At 25.6% G+C, this 21,973-nt stretch overlaps 1 protein-coding gene across 1 annotated transcript in view; it reads left to right on the forward strand.

Moving 5' to 3' along the window:
- LOC135928667 (uncharacterized) overlaps window positions 1-21,973 on the forward strand; it is a 34,271-nt gene that overhangs the window by 5,955 nt on the left and 6,343 nt on the right. Inside the window, exons 7-11 of the mRNA XM_065465123.1 lie at window positions 513-630; window positions 2,240-2,310; window positions 7,173-7,497; window positions 7,856-7,975; window positions 17,973-18,221. Of these exons, the coding sequence (XP_065321195.1) occupies window positions 513-630; window positions 2,240-2,310; window positions 7,173-7,497; window positions 7,856-7,975; window positions 17,973-18,221 (883 nt within the window). The remainder of the gene's footprint in view (window positions 1-512; window positions 631-2,239; window positions 2,311-7,172; window positions 7,498-7,855; window positions 7,976-17,972; window positions 18,222-21,973) is intronic.

The raw sequence follows: 21,973 nt of genomic DNA on the forward strand, positions 1-21,973 counted from the left end.
ATTATATAGTTTTGGTAAAAAAATTATCCCTTAGAGTTTAATACTCTAGAAAATAAAGCCACGTCTCGCTATAACCCCGGGTTCATTATATCCCCGGTCTCCCCTACGCGATTTTCCACTTTGAAGGTGTATATATTTGGAGCTGGTCGAGCTGGCGCTTAAAAATTTAAATTTTATTAACGTTTACAACATACAAATCTCGTTTTTAGGTCGATTTGACGTGGAATGGCTCATATTCTAGTTGTTTTGAGTACTTATTTTATGAATTTCAGACATTTACATATCCTTTGCCATTTATAATTTATATACAACTAAAATTATATTAAGTTTAAAAGTTTATAGCAAAGAGTAGGATTTCTACACATGCTGCAATACATTTCCATCAAAATGATAATTTATTCATTGTGTAAATTGATAGAGAGAAATTAACTTGGAAAACACATTATTGCTAACATTTATGAATATAATTTTTTTAATAAATATTTTATTTTTTAATGGATCTATATCATTAGGAACGCAAACATAAGTGAAGAATTAAATAAAGATAAAGCTCTGCCAATAGCATCATTTGCTACCTCATCGGCTATTAAATATGTGGATATATTAATACCTCAAAAATTTCAATATGAAGTACATGCTAAAAAAAATATTAATATTTTATCATACATAATATTTTTCTATCATTTTTTATTATTTCCAATATTAATATCTTTTGATGGTTATTTATTTTTTCTTTAGGATTTTTAAAAGTTAAATATTTAACAATTATAAAACTTTTGTAAATAACAGGGTGTCAAACTAAACTGAATCAAGAAACCATAAACAATATAATTTTCCAAACCATCATGATAAAATCTAAAAAGTGAAGAACTAAACCATTATAAATTTGTATTAAGCACAATAAACAAAGAGACTTTCATGGGCCTTAATTTTTTAACCAACCCTGGCCCAGGCTAGCAGTAAAAAAAATTTCCATTACCAGCCCAAACCCATATCCAAAAATTTAATATATTTTATTTAATAGAAATAAACAATATTTATGTGTATTTAAGCAATCATTTTGTTTAAAATACTGAAATTTATTATAAGAAAAAAATGGCAATATTTCTTTAAGTTATTGACTGTTTTAAATAAGCTAAATATAAATTTAATAATTTTAGATTTAAGCCCCTTAAAAAAAATTTAAAAACCCAAGCCTGCTAGACCGGCAGTCTCATAAGTTCTCAGCTTACTGGGGTTTATAATTTTATATATTTTAATTAATGATTGGCATAGTTTAAACTATTTAAAAAAATAAATAGTACATATATTGGCCTGTTTTATGTTATTTAATTTGTTATATTATTCATATTTCATAATTAAAATAAATTTAGCCTATTTTTAAAAAAATTCATTTAGTTTTTATTTTAAAGTTTTAAAATATTTTTATCAAGTTTTTGGGATGGAATAAATCAAAAAATTTTCAAACCAAAAAATAATTGGAACAGAACTAAACAATTTAAATTATAAACAAAAAACCAATTAACTGTATATACATAACTGTTTGATACCCTCCTCCAAATCGAGTTTTTTTCAAAAAATTATTTAGATTGGCATTTGTTACTGTCTAGTGTTGTTAAACAGCCTGATTTGGGTCGATTTTTTTAAAAGAGCTCAATTAAGATTTTAGTCAAAATAATATTATATTTATATAGTCCTGGAGATTTTTCTCATATATGGCAGAAAGGTTTGGACCTCTATTTTCCAAATCTCGAGGTTTACATTATATTATTTAAGCTAATTTTTTATCGGGTTGTTTAACAACACTACTTTGCACAGTGACCTAAAAAATACAATTCTAATGTTTTATAAAGTTTGAAAAAAATAAATTTCAAAAATTATTAAAGCGAAAATCGTTTTTAAAGAAAGATTTTTAATCAAATTTTACCTAAAAATGCCAAATATATTTTGTAGATATACACAAAAAATTATACAAGATGAAATCAATTTTTTTTAAAAAAATAGATTTTTGATCAAATTTTTTTTATAATTACTTTTCAATCTCTGTTTTTGCATAATGAACCTGATTTTTAAGAAGAACCTAGATCCAATAGTTATATTCACAATATTTCTGATATTAATCACTTACATTGGTTAAGACATTTAATTTTATTCTCTGACACACTGACTGGCTACTGTAATTAGATTTATTTTATTGATATATTAAAATATACCCTCCATCTTTTTATAAAATCAATAGGCTGCTTCATCATATTTAGCCGTCGTTCTCAAAAATGGATATTTAAATATATTCTCGACCCATATAAACGGGTAATCATTTAAAAATAACCATTATTACATAGTATTTTTTGGTGATAAAGGGAGTTGACAAAAGCTTACTCAGTAGTTATAAATAGTGCTGTAAACATTTTAAAAAAATCGAACGCGTTCACCGTTCATTGGCAAAAATCGAACGCGTTCACTTTCAAAAAAAGGAAAGCGTTCACGTTCGTTCAAAATTTATGATAAATTTTTTTAAATATAATTTAATATGTCTTATATTTTTTAACATATTATATTAGCCATGTTAAAAAAATAATATAGGTTTATTATAATATAATTATAAATGCAATATAATATAACGAATGAAACATATTTTTATTTATAAAAATTTTTTTTTATAATTTTTAAGACAATTGTTTTTCAAAATTTTCATCTGATAGACAGAAACGCTTGGCAGTTAATACGACATTAACTATATTAAAAACTCGCTTTACAGGGGCAGATGAGGCGATTGCTGTATTATATATAATAAACAACTCTTCTAACGCGGGGAATTTATTAATAACATTTATTGTTTTGTCCTTTGCTTCAAAAAATTGAGATAAGTTAGCCTCCTCCAATCCATCCTCTACTTCCTCGTCAAAAAAAAGAATATCTCGAAATTAACAGTTCTTGCATTATCATTTCTAAGTTTTCAATAACGCTATAAGTTTATTAGGTTCTTTCTGTGGATGTTTTATCCATCGTCATTGAGGCTTGAATATTGGTATATAATTGCAGTAAGAACATATTGATCTTCATATATATATGTTCTAATCTTAAAAAATATATATAATTAATTTGATAATGATAGGTTTAATTCCTTTTATTAATCCCATTTAATACTGCGTCTATTAATGGTTGACCATATTTTAGCCCACTAATTTTTTTAATTTTTAAATAACTATCGTTATTGTTAGGGTCAAATAGCCCAAATGTACATTTTCTTCAAATTTAATGATTTACTTAGTTATAGTATATAAAATAAAATAATTAATAAAATCAAATGTCGTTTTAAATTGGAACTTGAAGATATTGAAACCGATATAATACTTTTTGAGCACATTTTCGATTTGGTAAGTATTGAATTAGTTCCCTTAATATAGGATGTTACTGTAAAATATTTATCATATTTGGGTCATGGTAATGTTAATTCATTGATTTTAAATTTTCAGAATCACAGCATGATTATGAAATAATAATATCCATGCTTACACTAATCTATTAAATTAAAATATAAAAAATGATATTCAAATTAATAAACTATAATAACGGCGTGTTAAAAAAATTGAAATGTGAAAAAGGAAAAGCAGCTGATTAAAAAATTTGACTTTTTCTAAAAAAGTTCGGATTAATATTAAATTTTTCATACAAATAAAAATAAAATGTGTTTTTAAAATTGAACGAACGAACGCGTTCGTCAAAAAAAAGGAACGCGTTCACGTTCAAAGTTCTTCGAGTAAAAGGGACGCTATTCATCATTTTTTTCAAAAAAACGAACTTCGTTCACGAACGCGTACAACACTAGTTATAAATCTAATTTAGGTACACATAAAATAGTATATCCGAACATGTCTAAATTATACCTACAAAAGTACGAATCGAATAATTGCATTATGAATAATAGAATTATTCGTATTCGTTTAAATCGCACACTATTCGTATTCGTACGAATAATAAAATGATTATTCGATTAGATTCGTCGAATATTCGATTCGATTATAAAATTTATTTTGTAAAATTTAACTATGGATAAAAGACAAACCAATTTTATTAGTAAGATAAAATAGAAGCATACATATATAGTATATTTATACATAATGTAGAAAAATAAATATAATATTTATATCATGTATAGGACATATCTGACAACAACCAATTAATCAAATACAAAGGTTTAAACTTTACTTCGGAGTTTATACTATCACCAAATGTAGATGAGATAATAGCTTTTAAAAAATTTATCACAAAATGATAACACATATTTTAGTGAATTTTGATATAAGTTTAAAAAATACTATTACATGTACTTATATTAAATTTTATACAGATTTACTTATAAAATATTTTTTACAAAAATTTGGATTTATAGTTTTAATATAAAAACAGTTCATAAAATTTATAAATTATCCCCAACATTATTTTAAAAAAGTTAATAGATTATTAGTACCATGTATATGAGTACAAATAATTGTAGGAAATAATAGATTGTCAAAAAGCTATGCGATCTAAAAATACAAAACTCACATCTAGCAATATTTTACAAATAAAGTGGTAAAAATTTAGGCAAAAAGTAAAATTTATGATTTCTCCATCATCAAACAAATGAGAAATATCTGCATCGCCCGTCATTCTTGACGGGATAGTTACTAGTTTATTATAATTGTGTATGTATAATTAATTCGATAAAATAAATACCTGTCCATAAAAGAATTTTCTGAAGTTGTTTTGGATTATGAAGTTATATAAAATTTTTAAAATATAAAATGCTTCTTCAATATTCCACTAGTAAATTTTATTAAATAAGAATGATTTCATGTAATTCCTAATTATCTAATATATATATATATATATATAATTATTTTTCAACATTTATTAATATAATACTATAAATTATTTTAGTCGAATAATCTCGAATAATAGAAAAAAAATTATTCGACGAATAATATATTTTCTTTTTTTAAATATATTTGTATTGTATAATTAGCAAAGGTCTCAGCTAACTGACCATTTATGCTGCATGCAGCAAGTGCCGGTAAATAGCAACTGAGTGAAATATTATTTATATTTGTTTAAATTGATTCACATTTCGTCCAAGGCTTAGTGTGAGTTGGTGGCGATATATTAGGTATGTCTTAAGGCCTAATATTGGCTAAGGTTTTCCTCCCAAAATATAAATTTTACAATTTTTAGATTCTTTTAAAGAAAAAAAAATTAATATTTAATTCATCTGCTTTGCTTGATATTATTTTAAAAAATGAGTGTATAAAAAATTCAGTATGAATACATTTACTAACCTTTTACCAGTGGCTTGAATAATATCGTCATGGAATTATTGTTAAATAAAATTTTAGACGTTTGACAAAATTCCAGTGTTGCTAAACGCTACTTTTAAAAGTAGCGCTCTACACTGCCGCTATAATTATGTGTCTATTTTCACAACTAAAAAATACTGGTATAAAAATATGACTAAAATTTCATATACATATAATTTATTTTTTATTGTATTTCAATATTAATATTTATAAATACTCTCATCTCCAAGTCTAGAGCGATTATCAGAAAGTATAAGCTTTGCCATATCAAACGTTCAACACTAGCATTTGAGGGCAATGCAGTATTAAATTTAATATACATATTATTTATAAAAGAGAAATCATCAAAAATATTATTTGAGTATTTTTTAAATTTAAAAAAATCATCTATAGTAGGAGGAGTTTTTGATCTTGCTAGGGTAGGTATAGTAATTGGGCTAAACATTGATAAAATTTTAGTGGATGCTACTAGTCTTGTTTAATGATAAAACCTTCTAGCACATCTTACAACGAAATTTGTACCCTGTGTTAATTTTTTATCGAGATTAAAATGTTTTGTGAATTTATAAAAGGAAATTTCATATTAGGATCATTTCCCAGGGGAATTATTTAGCATACATGATCTGTACCAAAATTTTCTTCAATATCATTATCTGTTGTCGACATTTTAAAATTAGATTTATAATGCATATTTTAAAATATAAATTTCAAAATAAAATAAAATAAAAATATTATGATTATAGAATTAATTGTAAAATTATAAATATATTTTAACAATTTTTATTATATAAAATTGAAACTAACGAAGTAGCACGTTATTTCTATATTAGTAGCCAGCTTATTTTTTTTTTAAATTTAGCTCGCTAGAGCTAACGCTGCTGAAAAAAGTAGCACGAAACTACATTGCAAATTACGTTTTTTTTTTGGTTTCAAAAAAAACATATGGTAACGAAAACATCTAATATAGACCAATGTTAGAAAGATATGGCCTTTTTAACTTTTAAGCTCATAGCAGATAATTATATGACATCAACTTAATGAGCAACCCCCTACCATCTTGTTCACAAAATAATACAATCAATTTATATTTCAATGTTTTGTTAAAAACCGTTCGATTTGAGGTGATTTTTAGAGACTAACTCAATATTTTACAGAGTTGTTAAAGGATCTAGATATAAAAATGTGGTATCTATATCTAGATATAAAAATGTGGTATCTGTATCTAGATAGATTTTTGATTAAATAATTTGTATCTATATATTATTTTAGACGTTTTATCTGTATCTAGATCCATTTAAAAAGTATCTTTTAACAACTCTGATATTTTATCCAGAAAAATATTACGCAAGCCGGAATATATTGCTCATAAATGGCTCAATTTTATTATCTATTAGCGAAATCTCCAGGCTTAGGCAATATTTTTTGGACAAAATATTTGTTAGCAGTTTTTAAAAATCGAGCTGTTTAACAACACTATTTTAATGAAAGAATGTTCTTGAATACTTGATTGTCTATTTGCATGATTTGTTAATTTAATTGTATTTTAAAGTTTTACATATAAATTTTCAACCAAATATTAATACCGTAGCAAATAATTTTTTTTAAAAAACAAAAAAATCAACGTTTGTTTTTTTCCCGATAAAAACGGGGTTTTTTTATACCTAGTGGCTACTCAGGGTAAGTTACATTTTAGTCAACATAAAAGTTCTTTAATCTGAGTAAAAAATTATTGTTCTAAATGCTCCCTCCAATTAAATACTATATATATATATTTATTTAATAATTCTAATTTAAGAATGTACATCATTTTTATTCATCTTTATATAATTTCATAAGACATCGTATCAACAAACCTCTATACCCCCAATATTCGATCGCTTTCAAACGTAAATTTATAACTCCCGGTAACAATTCAGCAAACGACACCGAAGCCACCATAACCCTACCTATCATATTCGCTAAGCTTGACACTGAAATCTCGAACACCGATACCAGTTTGGCGGTTAAAATACATTTGGGCTATGGAAATTTAGTTCGTAATGCCACCAATTCTTCGAACATGTCAAAATCTCCCGATAAAAAACGTAAAATAGATGGTTTAAAAGTCAACAAAAATGAGATGCGCTTAGATCATTGCAGGCCTATTCTGTTCGAATCAATGGTTAATAATATATCATATGTTTATTTTAAAAGATTAATTACTTAAAATAAGAGGTTATGTAAAATTATTTTTAATAGTAGAAGTAGAAACAATAATGAAATTAATATTTTTATAGTTACTTTCTCTTTCATTTTTTATAATTAGTTAATAGCTGCCTAATCCCCTTGGAACTATATTGTATAGCATAAGAAGGCGTTTATTTTAAAAAATTTCTTACGGAATTGAAAACGACCCAGATAATATTTTGACCCTAACTCAATATCGACCAAAGGTAGTTTAAAACCCAATGAAGCAACATTATGTCAAATAATATTTTTTTCAAACATATTTTTTTTACTGATAATAAAACGTAATCAAGTATCTATCCGACCTAAAAGAATCTGAAAACATATACCATCGAAATTTAGAAATATTACCCAAATTTATAAATACATCAGACGATCAAATATCCGAGATAAAAACCGTTATCGATGCTAAAGTATATTATATTTTTTACTTACATAATTTATTTTTAATGTATAAATGGCTCAAAAGTGTTGGAGGAATAGTAAGCAATATCCTTGGATATATTAAATGTAATTAAAAGGTCTCTTGTGACAAAATATAATTATCTTTTTCTTGAGGGGTTTTAAAAACTAACTGGAAAGTTGATGTCAGAATGGGCACCTTGTTATAGAAAATACCGTATTTTATGAATTGTAACTCCCCCCGAAACAACAATTTTGTAGTAGATATCTGATAAATCAATTATTTTATTTCAGCCCAGCAGGTTCTAGGCATTTTTTTTATTTAGACAGGGCATGGTCTAATTAATTTAATCGTAATTTGAATCAATTTTTTGCAATTTATATTTTATTAGTTTTTTATTTTTAAATACAAACATTTTATTATTCATTATTTTATTATATTATATTTTGCATATAAGCTGAAATTGCTAAATATTATTAAAAACCAATTTATATTTGAGACAATTCTGAAATTAATTTGAAATTATTTTAATTATTTAAGGAATAATCTCCATTATTATTTTAAATTGCTCTTTTTAAATAAATATCAATATTCAATATTTTGTTATCAATAAAAATTAATTCATCCGTTTATATAAAAATTTTAATTCTAGATTTATATAAAAATAATATATTAGTTTAAATTAAAATAATTAAACATTGTCATAAAATTATTTTTAATTATAATGTATCAAAATTAGAATAAATTAGGCAAATATTAAATTTTATCATTATATTTGATACGTTTTTTAGTCAATCCAATATTACCTTAACATTATTTTATTCATAAATTTCACAGATAACTGGATTGATGTAGTTCATAAATAGGGGTTATTTTTTCCAAGGACGCATCATAAAAACATTATTATTATTTTATAAAACTTGATAAAAAATCGAGGTTTAATTTTTTTTTAAATCATAATTTTCTACAATCTTAGATTTAGTCTCGTTTTTAAAAAGTTTATTTAGGGAAAAATCATAAACTCTAAATATTTATTTTATCTTGGAACTATTCCATTTCAAATCGATCACTATTCGCCGACCCCTTTTAAAATTGTTAAAAATTTTTGGAAATCATTTAGATAGGTATAAAAATGAGAATCCGTTTATTTTAGCTCTCTAGCATACCTGGTCCCAAGATATAGGGCCCATATGTGCAGAAAAGATCCACTTTGGAATTTGTAAAACTTTTAAAATGCTTATATCTCAAAAATTATTTATAGTAAAAAACATATAATATTGTATGGAAAAATTTCTAAAAGTCTATCAAAAATAAATTTGCGCCAATTTCAGTCTTTAACTTCCTATTTACCTAAGTTGCTTTACCAGTGTTTAAGCAATAAAGGGAGTTATTTCGAAAATTTTTTTTGCCTTTATATATATACGATGCCATAACCTTGGCGATGCTATCGTCTCTTCCAGAATATATATTTTGAAAGAAAATAGATGGCGCTTTAGTGGAATATGTTTAAAGTTTTGTTGCTAATAGCAATAATAGGATATTTTAAATTTTTATATGTCATAATTTTTAAAGGGATTATCACAAGTTTTAAAGGGATAACTAAAAGTTTTAAGTTAAGGAATGATAATACTGTATTATCACGTTTTAATCATGATAAAGAGAAATCTTATTTTTAAAAACGTTTTACGCGCGTTTCATATTTTCTTTTTAATTTTATTGTTATTTATTAATTTTCAATGTTGTTTTATTTGGCTTTGTGAAATAAGATATTACTAATATAGGGTATCATTCGATAGCTAATCATAAGATCTAATCAACCGGATAAAAATTAAAATCGATATGGGCATCAAATAAAAAGTAAATAAAAAGCCTTGATTATATTAATATTTATCAAGCTAAGTAGGCGTGTTAAGATCTCATGATTATTATTATTAACATAAAACATCAATATGGGTATCAAATAAATACAACATATTTAGACTTCAATATTAAATATCATTATAAGCAGCGGTCATATATAGTTAATGCTCTTTAAAAACTCATTGTACCTTAATGATAAAATTTTTTGCTCGCAACTTAATCTTATATGTAATATTTTTAAATCTTAAAATTTCGGAAGGCTATATTTGAAACCATCGATTCAATAATGACATTATAAATTATTCTTATTACCGTTATAAATGATTATACTTCTATACAAGCAAATCATTTTTTTAACATATAATGAACCATATTTTATTTGATTTGATTTTGATAATTGAAATTTATAATTTTGAAAATTATTTATTATTTACACAAATAATATTTAAATGACATTTTGTGGAACTATTATTTATTATTTACACAAATAATATATAAATTACATTTTGTAGAACAATTAATACCATTTTTAAAACATTAACATCTCTTATTGTTGCAACTTTTTTGGCAATTGCAAATTGATTTACAATTACCTTAAGAAGATGCATTTCTTGATGCTGTTATTATGTAGATGGTTTTATTAGGAATGGTTAAATTGGTAAATTTTGTTAATTTATGAACGTTCGTTTTTAAAAATGGGGAATCAATTTTTCCCAAATTAGTTCCAACCCATAGTTTCTCGCCCTCCGTCATATAATTTCGGCTTCAATAATTTTAGGGCATAGATTTTATCTATCATTTTTATTTATTGGGATCAGTACGTGATCCCCAAAGGATAATTTTATTTTTGTAAACATTATCTTCCTTATTCCTATCTATTAAATATGCAATAAACGAAGGCAGTCTAGCTAAAATATTTTCGATGCTATTTTATCTTTCCTTAATATTGTTTTACCTATTTTATGGTTCGTTCTCTCCGAATATTCAATATTGTAAAATGATTCGTAGGAATTTCCCCTTTTTATTTTGTGAGCAATCACTATACCCTATGATAAAACCTTCAGCCACATCTTACAGCAAAATTATACCTTGTGTTAATTATTTTAATCTAGATTAAAATAATTTGTGAATTTAGGAAAAGAAAATTCCATATCGTCATCATTTTACAGGGATATTACTTTGTCGATATGATCTTTACCAAGATTATCTTCATTATCAATCTCTAATGTCGACATTTAAAATTTTTTATTTTTTTGAAAAATATATTTACAATGCATATTTTTAAATTTCAAAATAAAATAAAATGATTATGATTTTAGAATTAACTATAAAATTATTATAATAATTTTTGCTTATTTTTTTAGTAGCTAGCAATCGCTATCGTTCTTTTTAGCTAAAGTTATCGATACTAAAAAAAAAGCTATAGAATAACGCGCTACATTAAGAACACTGCAATTTAAATATTTCGGGTTCAGGATTGGAACCGAAAAAAAGATTTAAAAAATTGTTTTATCTTTATTCTTTTTTATTTCTTAAAATATCCAAGTGGAAATTCTGTTAATATGTTGAGGGCCTGACTAAAAGGCTAAGTCATTCTTAACGTGGTTTGTGTTTTGACAGAAAATTTATAAATATCCGAAATCTTAATTTATACTAAGGGAGATTAGGAATAAACGCATAAAAGAATGATTTTAATCAAATTAATTTTATATTATGTAGGCCACCCCAACCATTAATATATTAAATTTCGATCTATCTATAATTTTATGTGAAAGTTAATTTTAATAATATGTAGAATATATTGATTGATAAATAACGGACTTCCCAAGTATTTAATAACCATATTCAATTTATATATTATGAAATTATACAAATTCTGACCACCTAATTCTTAGACCCGACCATTTACTACTATTTAATTTTATAGTTTTTACAGATTTCCATTACCTTAAATCAGATATTCATATCAAATTATTTTTTTTAAACCCTCCCTTCTCAGGACCTAATCCACCCATTAAGAGACCAAGAGTGAATACTATTATTTTAGTAGAAAAATATTATAATTCGCTTCAATTTTATAGTCATTCATATCAATATTTTATGTTGATAAATAATTTCCTAGCCCTCCAAGACCTAGAGCCCATTTAGAGTTTAATTATTATTACAATAAAAAATATTTTAATAATCTTTTATTTTATACCCTTATCAGAAAAAATTATTTTTTAACCCCCTCCTTAATCCAGACCAAGTCATACCCATCAAGACCAATAATGAATATTTTAGTCAAAAGATATTTAAATTACCTTTTGTTTGATACCCATATCGATATTTTATGTTAAAAAATATTCCTGACCCCTCCAGGTCCTAGATCCGCCCATTTGAGTGATTATTATATATAAAAATAAAAAATATTTGAATTACCTTGTATTTGATACCCATATCAAAAAAATTATTCTTTTGCCCCCCCCCCTTCATCCACCACTCAGCCCAAGTCCTACCCATCAAGACCAAGAATGAAGGCTTTCAGTCAAAAGATATTAAAATTAGCTATTATTTGATATCCATATCGATATTTTGTTTTGATAAAAATATACCTCACCAACCAGAACTAGACTCGCCCATTAAGGGGAAGAGATTGATCTCTAGTTCAATAGAATTTTTGAAGCTATCGATTGATACTCTATATTATTAGACATATCTTATTTCATAAGGCCAAAAAAATAACATTGAAAATAAATAACAATGCATTTTTTTAAAAAATAAAGAAAACGCGTTATAAATAAAGATTCTTCTTTATCATGGTTCAAACGTGATAATACCTTAAAGTTCTTTATCCTTTAAAAAATTGAATTCTTAAAGGGATCGCTTTAAAACCCGTGATGATCCCGGATAGTTCTTGTTAGGCCAAAATATAATTATATTGAATGCTTTGGATATGCCGCACATGGTTTGAATCTACTTATAGATTTATCCCAAATATGTTTTATTGAAAAGATCGTCAAAAAAATTAAACAAATAATTAAATATATAAAATTTAATGATATTTTATTAGCAACTTATAAAGAAAGGCAAATATTAAAAGGATATTAATCTTCCTTAAAAATTCCAAGTCCGACAAGATATAGAAGGTTTGGTTATAATATTGCAAAGTCTTGTGAAAAATAAGGAAGTTTTGCAAGAAATAGCAATTTCAAGTTTATTTATAGACACAAAGAAGGCGTATTATATTAAACAAAGAAGGATACTGGGATAAATTAAAATTTCTACTGACTTTTTTGAAATTCATTTATAACAAAATTATAATTGTTGAATCGGATACAGCTGTGTTACTGACTTAAGCTAGATAAGTAATCGAGAGAATTATTGTGAGATATTAAATTTCTATAAAAATATCTTCCATTTTTAATGATATATAAACGACTACACATTTGATCATTATTGCTTATCTAAAATATGCAATCATATGCTTTCAACAGCTGTAGTAATAATCTTAACATACATCACTACGCAAATAATAGATGCTGCTTAATTGGCGGTCATTGACACACACGATGTTAACTCATATCAGAATTTATTATGTTATATAAATTGTTAAAACAAAAACATTAGAAATCTTTAGAAGAAATTATGCAAATATATTGAAGCCATAAGTTATTTACACGGCAAGGATGCCACAATTTTGTAACTATAAAATAAGAACCAGAGTGATATGATGAAAACAATTAAGATTTTATACATTATTATCGCACTACCACTAATTGGTATATTATATCTTAAAATAATAGTAGTTTGTAATAATATCAAAAATATATTCGTATTAAAAATTTAACTCAAAACTCTTTTTCAAAGAAGAAAAAGGTAGCTTTCCTAAAAACGCGTAAAAAAAGAGAAGAAAAGATATCAAATTTATTACATCCATTGTGGGATGAATAATAAGATGTTTAATTTGTAATAATATTTTTAAATAAATAGATGGCGTTAAATAATTAAATGCAAATTCTTGCTTATATTTATTATCAAACGCATTTATTAGTAAAAACTGTCAAATACATCTGAAAAATTGCCTTTTACCTAATATTTTATAACCAACTATATATAATAGAGGATTATAAACTATGTCTACTTACTTTTTATAAAGAAATCTCGTATACTTATTTGGACCTTGAAAATATTTTATTCGGCTAATTATAACATTAAATTTGTTAATTTTCAATTAATAAATGATTATATTTATTTAATTAGGGTTATATTTTTTTTTCTTTTTTCTCTTCAGCTTTCACCTTTACTGGTGGTAAGCTCCTTCAACATCTCTCTCCACTTTATGTTATTCATACAATCTCTTTTATCTAATTTATACTTCTTTATATTTGCTCTAACTTCCCCATTGAAGTTTTGGCCTTCCTCTTTTACGTTTGCCCATCACTTCCAAACTCTCAACCTTATTTCCTATGTAGTTCATAGGCCTTCTCATTGTGTGCCCATACCACCTAAGTCTATTTACCATTAACTTAGTCTTAATTGGCACTTCCTTTAAACTACTTAGTATTCTTGTACTGCACACTTTATCCTTTCTACTTACCCCAGCAATCATCCTCAGCATTCTCATCTCCATAGTTTGTAGACTTCTCTCGTCTGATTCTTTAGTTGTCCATGTTTCCGAACTATATTGAATAGTTGGTTGCACTATGGAACTGTATTTTTTCCCTTCAATTTCTGTGGAATTCTTTTGTCAAAGAGCAGTCCAGATAAAGATCTCCACTTTAACCACCCAGATTAATTTTACTCTTTATATCTTTCTCTATTGTGCCGTTTGTTTGTATAATGGAGCCCAAATACTTGCAGCTTTCAATTGCCGATATCTGCCATTTATTTATATCAATGCTCTCTGTTTCATCTCCTCCTATCACCATATACTCCGTCTTTTCTCTATTTACTTTTAGTCCATGGTTTTTTAGGATATTTATCCAACTCACTAATCTTTCATTTCATCCTTGGATTCGGCCAGTATTACAATATCATCTGCAAATATCATATCCCACGGGACTGTTTGAGGTATAGACTGTGCTATTACATCTATTACTGTATATAATAATTTAAATAATAAAAGTCAATTATGCTTCAACTTTTATGCTAGATTAATATTTAGTGAATGATATTGATATTCTATTGTTAACACAGAATTTGATTGCAAGCTGACATTGTGAAAATATAATTTTTATATATTAATCTAATCTAATAATTAAAATAGTATTGATATAATGAAAATTTAGATAGTCTTTTATATTATAAAATTAAATATATATATTTAGTAATTGAATTATAAAAGAAATCGTTCAGGGATAAATCAAAAAATTTATTTTAGTTCTAGGGGATATTGAGGAGCCGTTAAAAAAAATATTTTTACTTCAAGGAGCTATTCAAATATTTCAGGGGGCTCGAGCCCCTGCTCGCCCTCCCCTAGTGACGCCACTCCCTCAAGTGCCTCGTCAGAAAGAGTCTGGTCAGAATTTGGAAAAATTCATTTAAAAACGAGAAATAGAATAATAAATGAAAAGATCGAAAAATTAATGTCAATTAGGCATAACATACAACATTTAAACGATCACAAAAATACATCATGTTCGGGATATCATCAAAAGAGCTCAGATTCCTATTTATCAATATCAAGTCATAATGATGATATTTCAAGTGCATCCCATGAAGATGTTAATGCTTCATTAGTATCCCATGAATTTTAAATGTAATTTATTATACATGCTTCTTGTAATAATAAAGTTATTCAAAAAAAACGAAATGTTTGCAGTGTATTTTTGTCTTATTGTTTAATTATATTATTTTCCTTAGTTCCCTAAATTTATTCAAAAATATTGAAGGTTTAAAGTGTATTTTGTGGTTATTTTTTAATTTTCCATTATTTCTCCTAATTTTCCCGGCTAGTTATAAATAATTATATATTTAAGCAAATAAATTAAAAAGTTGAATAGTTTTAATTGTCTCATCTTATATAATGTATATGTTCATTCGGTAGCAATTGAAGGACTGGCCACATCTAAAATATATTATTTATGTATCCACAATTTGTCAATCAAGGAAGGATATGCATAAGGATTTAAAGGTCCTTGAACATACAAAAAACTAACCAACACCTCTTTTTCGATTTTTTTTTCTACAACATATGCCATCGTTTTGTTGTTATTGATACATGTTATATATCCATTTTTTTCATATATTAAATTAGCATTAATATTCGAGTGAACTGTTATATTTAATATTTGCGATTCTGTTGAGTATGAATAAAATTTAGCTTCAATTTTATCCTGAGAAATTGGATGAAAAGTATGAAATTTTTACGTTTCTGGTATTATACGCTCTTTATTGAATCTCTTCTAAAATTATTTTCTCTTTCTCATATTCGCCTTCTATAATATAGGAGAAATCTATTCCTTAATAATAAATTATAATATATATTATTAAATTAGACTTATATCTTTAATATTTTCTAAAAAACTCTTTAGGACAAGTTATTTGTTCTGAAACAGGTCTTTATAAACTAGCCTGGCCACCAAACGTTTGACTACATCCGACCGCGTCACACCTGAGCTGTAGTCCAGAAATGCCGCTGAGCTTTTATTCCGAAATCATCTTCATGGTGGCAAAGATTGATTAAATTTTTGCTATTCTTATTTTGTGGAGCTGTTCCATCTGAAAAGTAGAAGAATTTTTTTGGATTTCTGTTAAGTAGCGGATTAAATATTTTTGGAATAAATGAACAGCAATTGTATTATGAATGAGAGTTTCAGATATTATTGCGTAACTTAAATGATTTATATTATTAAATGATTTGTAACAAATCACAAAAGGTTGCTTTGAATAAAAAAGCATAATTTACAGCAAACGTAAACGATATATTCTCCTTCATTAAAATTAAATTTAACAGATTTCATCATGCTTGCAGCGTTATTGTAAATGAGTGTAATAGTAAAATATTTAGCTTTTCGAGAAGAGTTTCTATAAAATTATGGTTTGATGAAGTGTTAGTTACATGATTTGTACGATCTGTAGTTACCCGGTGATTTTAGATAATATAATCGACATCACTTAAATATAATATTTCACTTATCATGGCCTTTAAATGAGAAGATTCAGTTCATTGAGCATAATAACCAAAAAAGAAATTTGGTAAAGTTGGGCAATATGTCCTTTATGTAATCATAATTAAATCTTCATTTAAAGTATTTTAGGAAAATTCATCAGCATAAATATTCCATCTGTGATATAGAATAAAATTTTAATTGATCTGCACCTAGAATAGATGTTTTTCCACTCCAAATCCTGAATGTTATTGGTAAACACACGAGTTAAAATAATAAACATGCAGACGGGTTGGATTATATAAAATTAATCTGAACAGACAAGTTAAGAATAATAAGCATAGAGAGATGGCTCGATTTGAACAGTTTATTTTGTAAAATAATATACCTAATAAAATATTATTTCTAATGTAGCTGTTATACAATTTTATCAAGCTAATAAGTTATTCACTATCTAAAAAATGCAAAACTTTTTATGGATGGTGGTAGTGGGCAGAACTGGAAAATATCACATTTCTTATAAACGTATCATTTTCCTTAAAAATAATATTTTTCAGTCATAATCCGTAGTTTCGCATAGCACCATCTATTTTTTTCAATTTTTGGTAAAAATGTATATTTTGGAAGTGCCTATAGTGTCGCCAAGGACATTTTAAAATTATTAGAGTTTGCATATATTACAACTAAGGAAAAAATAAAACTTTGGCCTCTATCTCCTAACAGCTGCTGAGATATGGGCTTCTAAAAATCAGTAAAATGGGGCTTTGGGGAAAAATTTGAAAAAAATTTAAACCCGGAAATGAATATAAAACCAAATGGTTTTTCCTCTGTCAATTAATAAATAATTTCTCATGGAATTCACCATATATAGGTAACTACTAAAAAGAAATCGAAGGATTTAGGATTGATAATGAAAATATCTATTTCATTAAGTAAAAAGGTAAAAGATGAATAACACCTCATTAATTTATAATGATATGAGAAATTTTTTTTTAACTTTTATGATTTGCTTTATAGCATATCTATGTGAATTTTTCTTTCCCTACTTTATGATAGGCATCTATGACTTTGTGCTCAAGGATCAAAGAAATTTTGGCCGAAAAACATCAAACACCTTACAATGATGGACAACACGATAAAACTCCGATCCTGCAAAATAATCAAAACATAACCACTAAAGCCACCACGGAAAATGAAAAAATCGATCAAAATAATAACAATAATAGAAATATGATACCCAAAGCAAATTCGTTAGCCACCCTTATTATTCAATATTTACAATCCGGGGACCAAACTAAATTATGGGTATATAAAATAATTATAAAATATGAAAATTTTATATTCTATTCGTTCACTAGCTAAAACGCTACATGACTGAGCATGTCCGTTTAAGCTTTAATGCACATTTTTTAAAACTGAAAATTATGGATATTCCACCGTTTTTTTATTAATCTTTTCCACAAAGCAAAATATATAATTGGTCAGGAATATCGATCCATTCTCGCTATCGATCCCTTCCCCCTAATATAAATGCCATAAAAAGAAATTTAGTCCAAGAATTCCCAGAATTAAATTGTATTATGTGTGTTTTAAGGATTATATTATTCTATATCATCCTATCCATTGAACTAATAGGATAAGAATCTTAAAATAATGTGATTATATTTATTTTCACCAATTAGATTGCTCTAAACGTTTAAAATCTTTACTATAAATGAATTAACAAATAAATTGCAAAAATACTTGATCCACCCGTCATCCATTAATTATTTTAAAATAAATTGTCTAGTTTAAAATATAGCTGAAATTTATTTATAACTACATCTATCAATTTTATTTTTGTTGAATCTTCGATAAATTTTTTTAAATTGGTATTGGTAATCCATTACAAGATAATAGTTCTAAAAAATTGACAAATAAAAGAGAGTAATATGAGAAAGCTATGAAAATTAAATTTACATTCCATCATTTTTACAAATTCTTTTTGCTCATCTATTAATAATGGATGCATTCCTTTGGCAACAAACGAAGTTAATCGATTATTAAATTTTTCCTAAGATATTGTTTTATTTTTAATATTTGAAAACTATTTTTGAAGTAATGTTTTTGCAGTTTTCAATATTTTATTTTTTCTATAGTGGAGCATCTTAATAATAGTGAATTTAATGAACAAGGTGTTGATCAAAATATTTCAAGTGATATCATAATTACAGAAGTAAAAGTGGCATGTCTAATAGCAAATTATGTGGAACGCAGTATATTCCATAAGAAACAATCAGATTCAGACATCAAGTTAGTAGAATAAGCTTTGTTGACCATGCTCATTAAGTGAAGTGGTATTTTCAGGGTTGGCAAGTCGGTCAATTGACCAAAGGTGTATTTGACATGGTCAAATACTTTAAAATATATTGATTAAATAAGTAATATATATATTTATAGCATATTTATCAACATAATTATGGTTACAATTTATTTTAATATATATTTATATCAACAAGCATCGATTTAGTTATAAAAGATTTTCATATTAAAATTTTATTTTAAATGAAATTTTCTCAGTAAGATTGGCTCAATATATAAATAAGTATAATATTTTTGCTAAAGCATGGTTTGAGAAAATTACTATGCCAATTTATGTTACATTATGTTCAATTATCCAAACATGATATGCATCGTCAATAAAATGTAAGGAGCAAATACAAATATGCAAGAAATCTCAGAAAGCAGCTGTTGAAAAAGTTGGATATTTGTTCGAATAGTGTTGTGCAGATTTAATTTAAAACATTTCCATATTTTTTAATTCGTTTCTAAATAATACTAACTTGTAAAAATGATAAGAATATATAAATATGTTATTTTAACAATTTTTCAAATCAAATTTATTAAAAAATATGGATCAAATAATTTTATTTTCAAATAAATTAAATAATATGGAAATGTTTCCATCAAATCTGGTCAACATATAAAAACTTGATGCTTAATTTGGATCCACCTGAAAAAATAAAATTAAGGATACGTTTGAAAAAAAAACAATCCATACATGTGCTCACACAGCTGATTATTTATTGTACGCCCAATATTAGAGGAGCATCTTACTAGTAGTGAGTTTGATGAAGCATGTGATATAATATAAGAATTCGGCATTTTACAAGATGATGATAAGCAAAATATTTGAAATGATATCTTAAAAATCAGAAGTATAAGCGGTGGTATGTTTAATAGCCAAAATATATGGAAAGCAGTAACTTATATAAAACAATCAGATTTCGATTTCAAGTTTTTGGAATGGGCTTTACCTATCTTGAACATCAAGAAAAGTGTATAATATCTTACTAACCATTCCTAGTTATACTTCTTTTTCAGAAAATAATTGGTAGGTTTGAGGGAATATTCACACGAAGAAAATAAATCGATTGGAGATCTCGACAACCAGGAAATTAGTTAGAGTAATAGTATATCATAACCTAGGATTGATTAAAAATATTAAAGTAACTGTTAATATTGAATAAATCAGGATAAAACTCTGCCATAGAGAGCGAACCATTAATTATATAATTTAATATTACATAGATTCATTTTTTACTATTATATTTAAAATTAAAAACATTTATTTGAATTTGACCGGTCAAATATCGGTCATTTGACAAAATCATATTTGGCCGGTCAAATACACAACCCTGGGTATTTTATTAACAATTCTTAGTTCTACTTCTTCAGATTGGTCGATTTGGGTTAATATTTTTACTAACACAGAAATCGATTGAAGATCTCGATAAAAGGAAAATTAAGAAAAAATGATAATATTGAATATGAATCAGAATAAAACTCTACCACGGAGAGCCAAACATTTGAATGACAATGAATTTAAAAAATATTATTAAATTAATATTTTAGATTCATTTTACTATTTTATACAAAATAAAGTTAATATTGTCTTAAAAAACTTCAATTTTAATTTGACAATATTTGACCTTTCAAATATCGGTCAATTGACAGAATCGTATTTGACCGATCAAATACAGTACCAGATAGTGCGTCTTTTTTGGTAGCTATAGCTAATAGCGGCTACTTTTTTTGTAATTATTTAATTTTCAGCTACTTTTAAAAAATATAATGTAGGTAAGTATATACATGAAAATTTTTTAAATATAATATCATAATTAATTATAATTTTTATGAATTATTATTTAATTTTGAAATTGAAATATATTTTAATTTGTAATATATTTTCATTTGTATTATAAACCTAAATCAAGTGTTAATAATTTAAAATGTCATCGCCTATGGATATTCAAATCGTTGAAACGATTCAGACAATGATATTAGTGAAATGGAAGATACCAGGGAAGAAAATATTCTTAATAGCTATAATACATATTTCCCATTCCCTAGATTTGAAAATTTTTTTAAAATAAATATAAAAACCAAAAATGGCTTCAAATTTATTTTTTTAAAATGTAAAAAAATATTTCCTCAAATCAATCTAGTAGTAGCTATAACCTCAAGAAACACCTAAAGGTAAATTGTCATTTTTACATTCTAATAGTAGATTTTTAATATTTATTTCTTATTAATTAATTGCCATCAATTTATATACAGTACACGGAATTCAATGTATTCATTTGATAAAATATTTTGCTTAATTACATCATAATTCCTGAGGTTCAAAATTTAGAATACCTACCAAAATTTTTCCACTCCATCTTAAATATTACTACACATTTCTATTAAAAACTGGATTAATTTGTCTTATTTAAGAATATAGAATATTTGGTGAAGATAATGCTGAAGATGAGATACAGAATGATAGTCAACATGTATTGGAAGAGGAGGAAATAGATGATGGTGTCATTGATATTAATAGTCTCCTTCAAAGATGGCCCAATTACAACCATGAAGACTTCCACTAATAATTTTTTTGAAATAAAAGATAGTATAAAAAAAAATCCACTCGACGCCTTTAAATCAAAAAATATCCAAATGAGTATTTTTGATAATCTATCTTATATTAAAAATATGTATATAAGATTAAATACTCTCTTGCCCTCAAGTGCTAG

This window comes from Gordionus sp. m RMFG-2023, chromosome 4 (assembly GCF_954871325.1).
Source record: "Gordionus sp. m RMFG-2023 chromosome 4, tfGorSpeb1-WG-v2, whole genome shotgun sequence".
Lineage (NCBI taxonomy): Eukaryota > Metazoa > Nematomorpha > Gordioida > Chordodea > Parachordodidae > Gordionus > Gordionus sp. m RMFG-2023.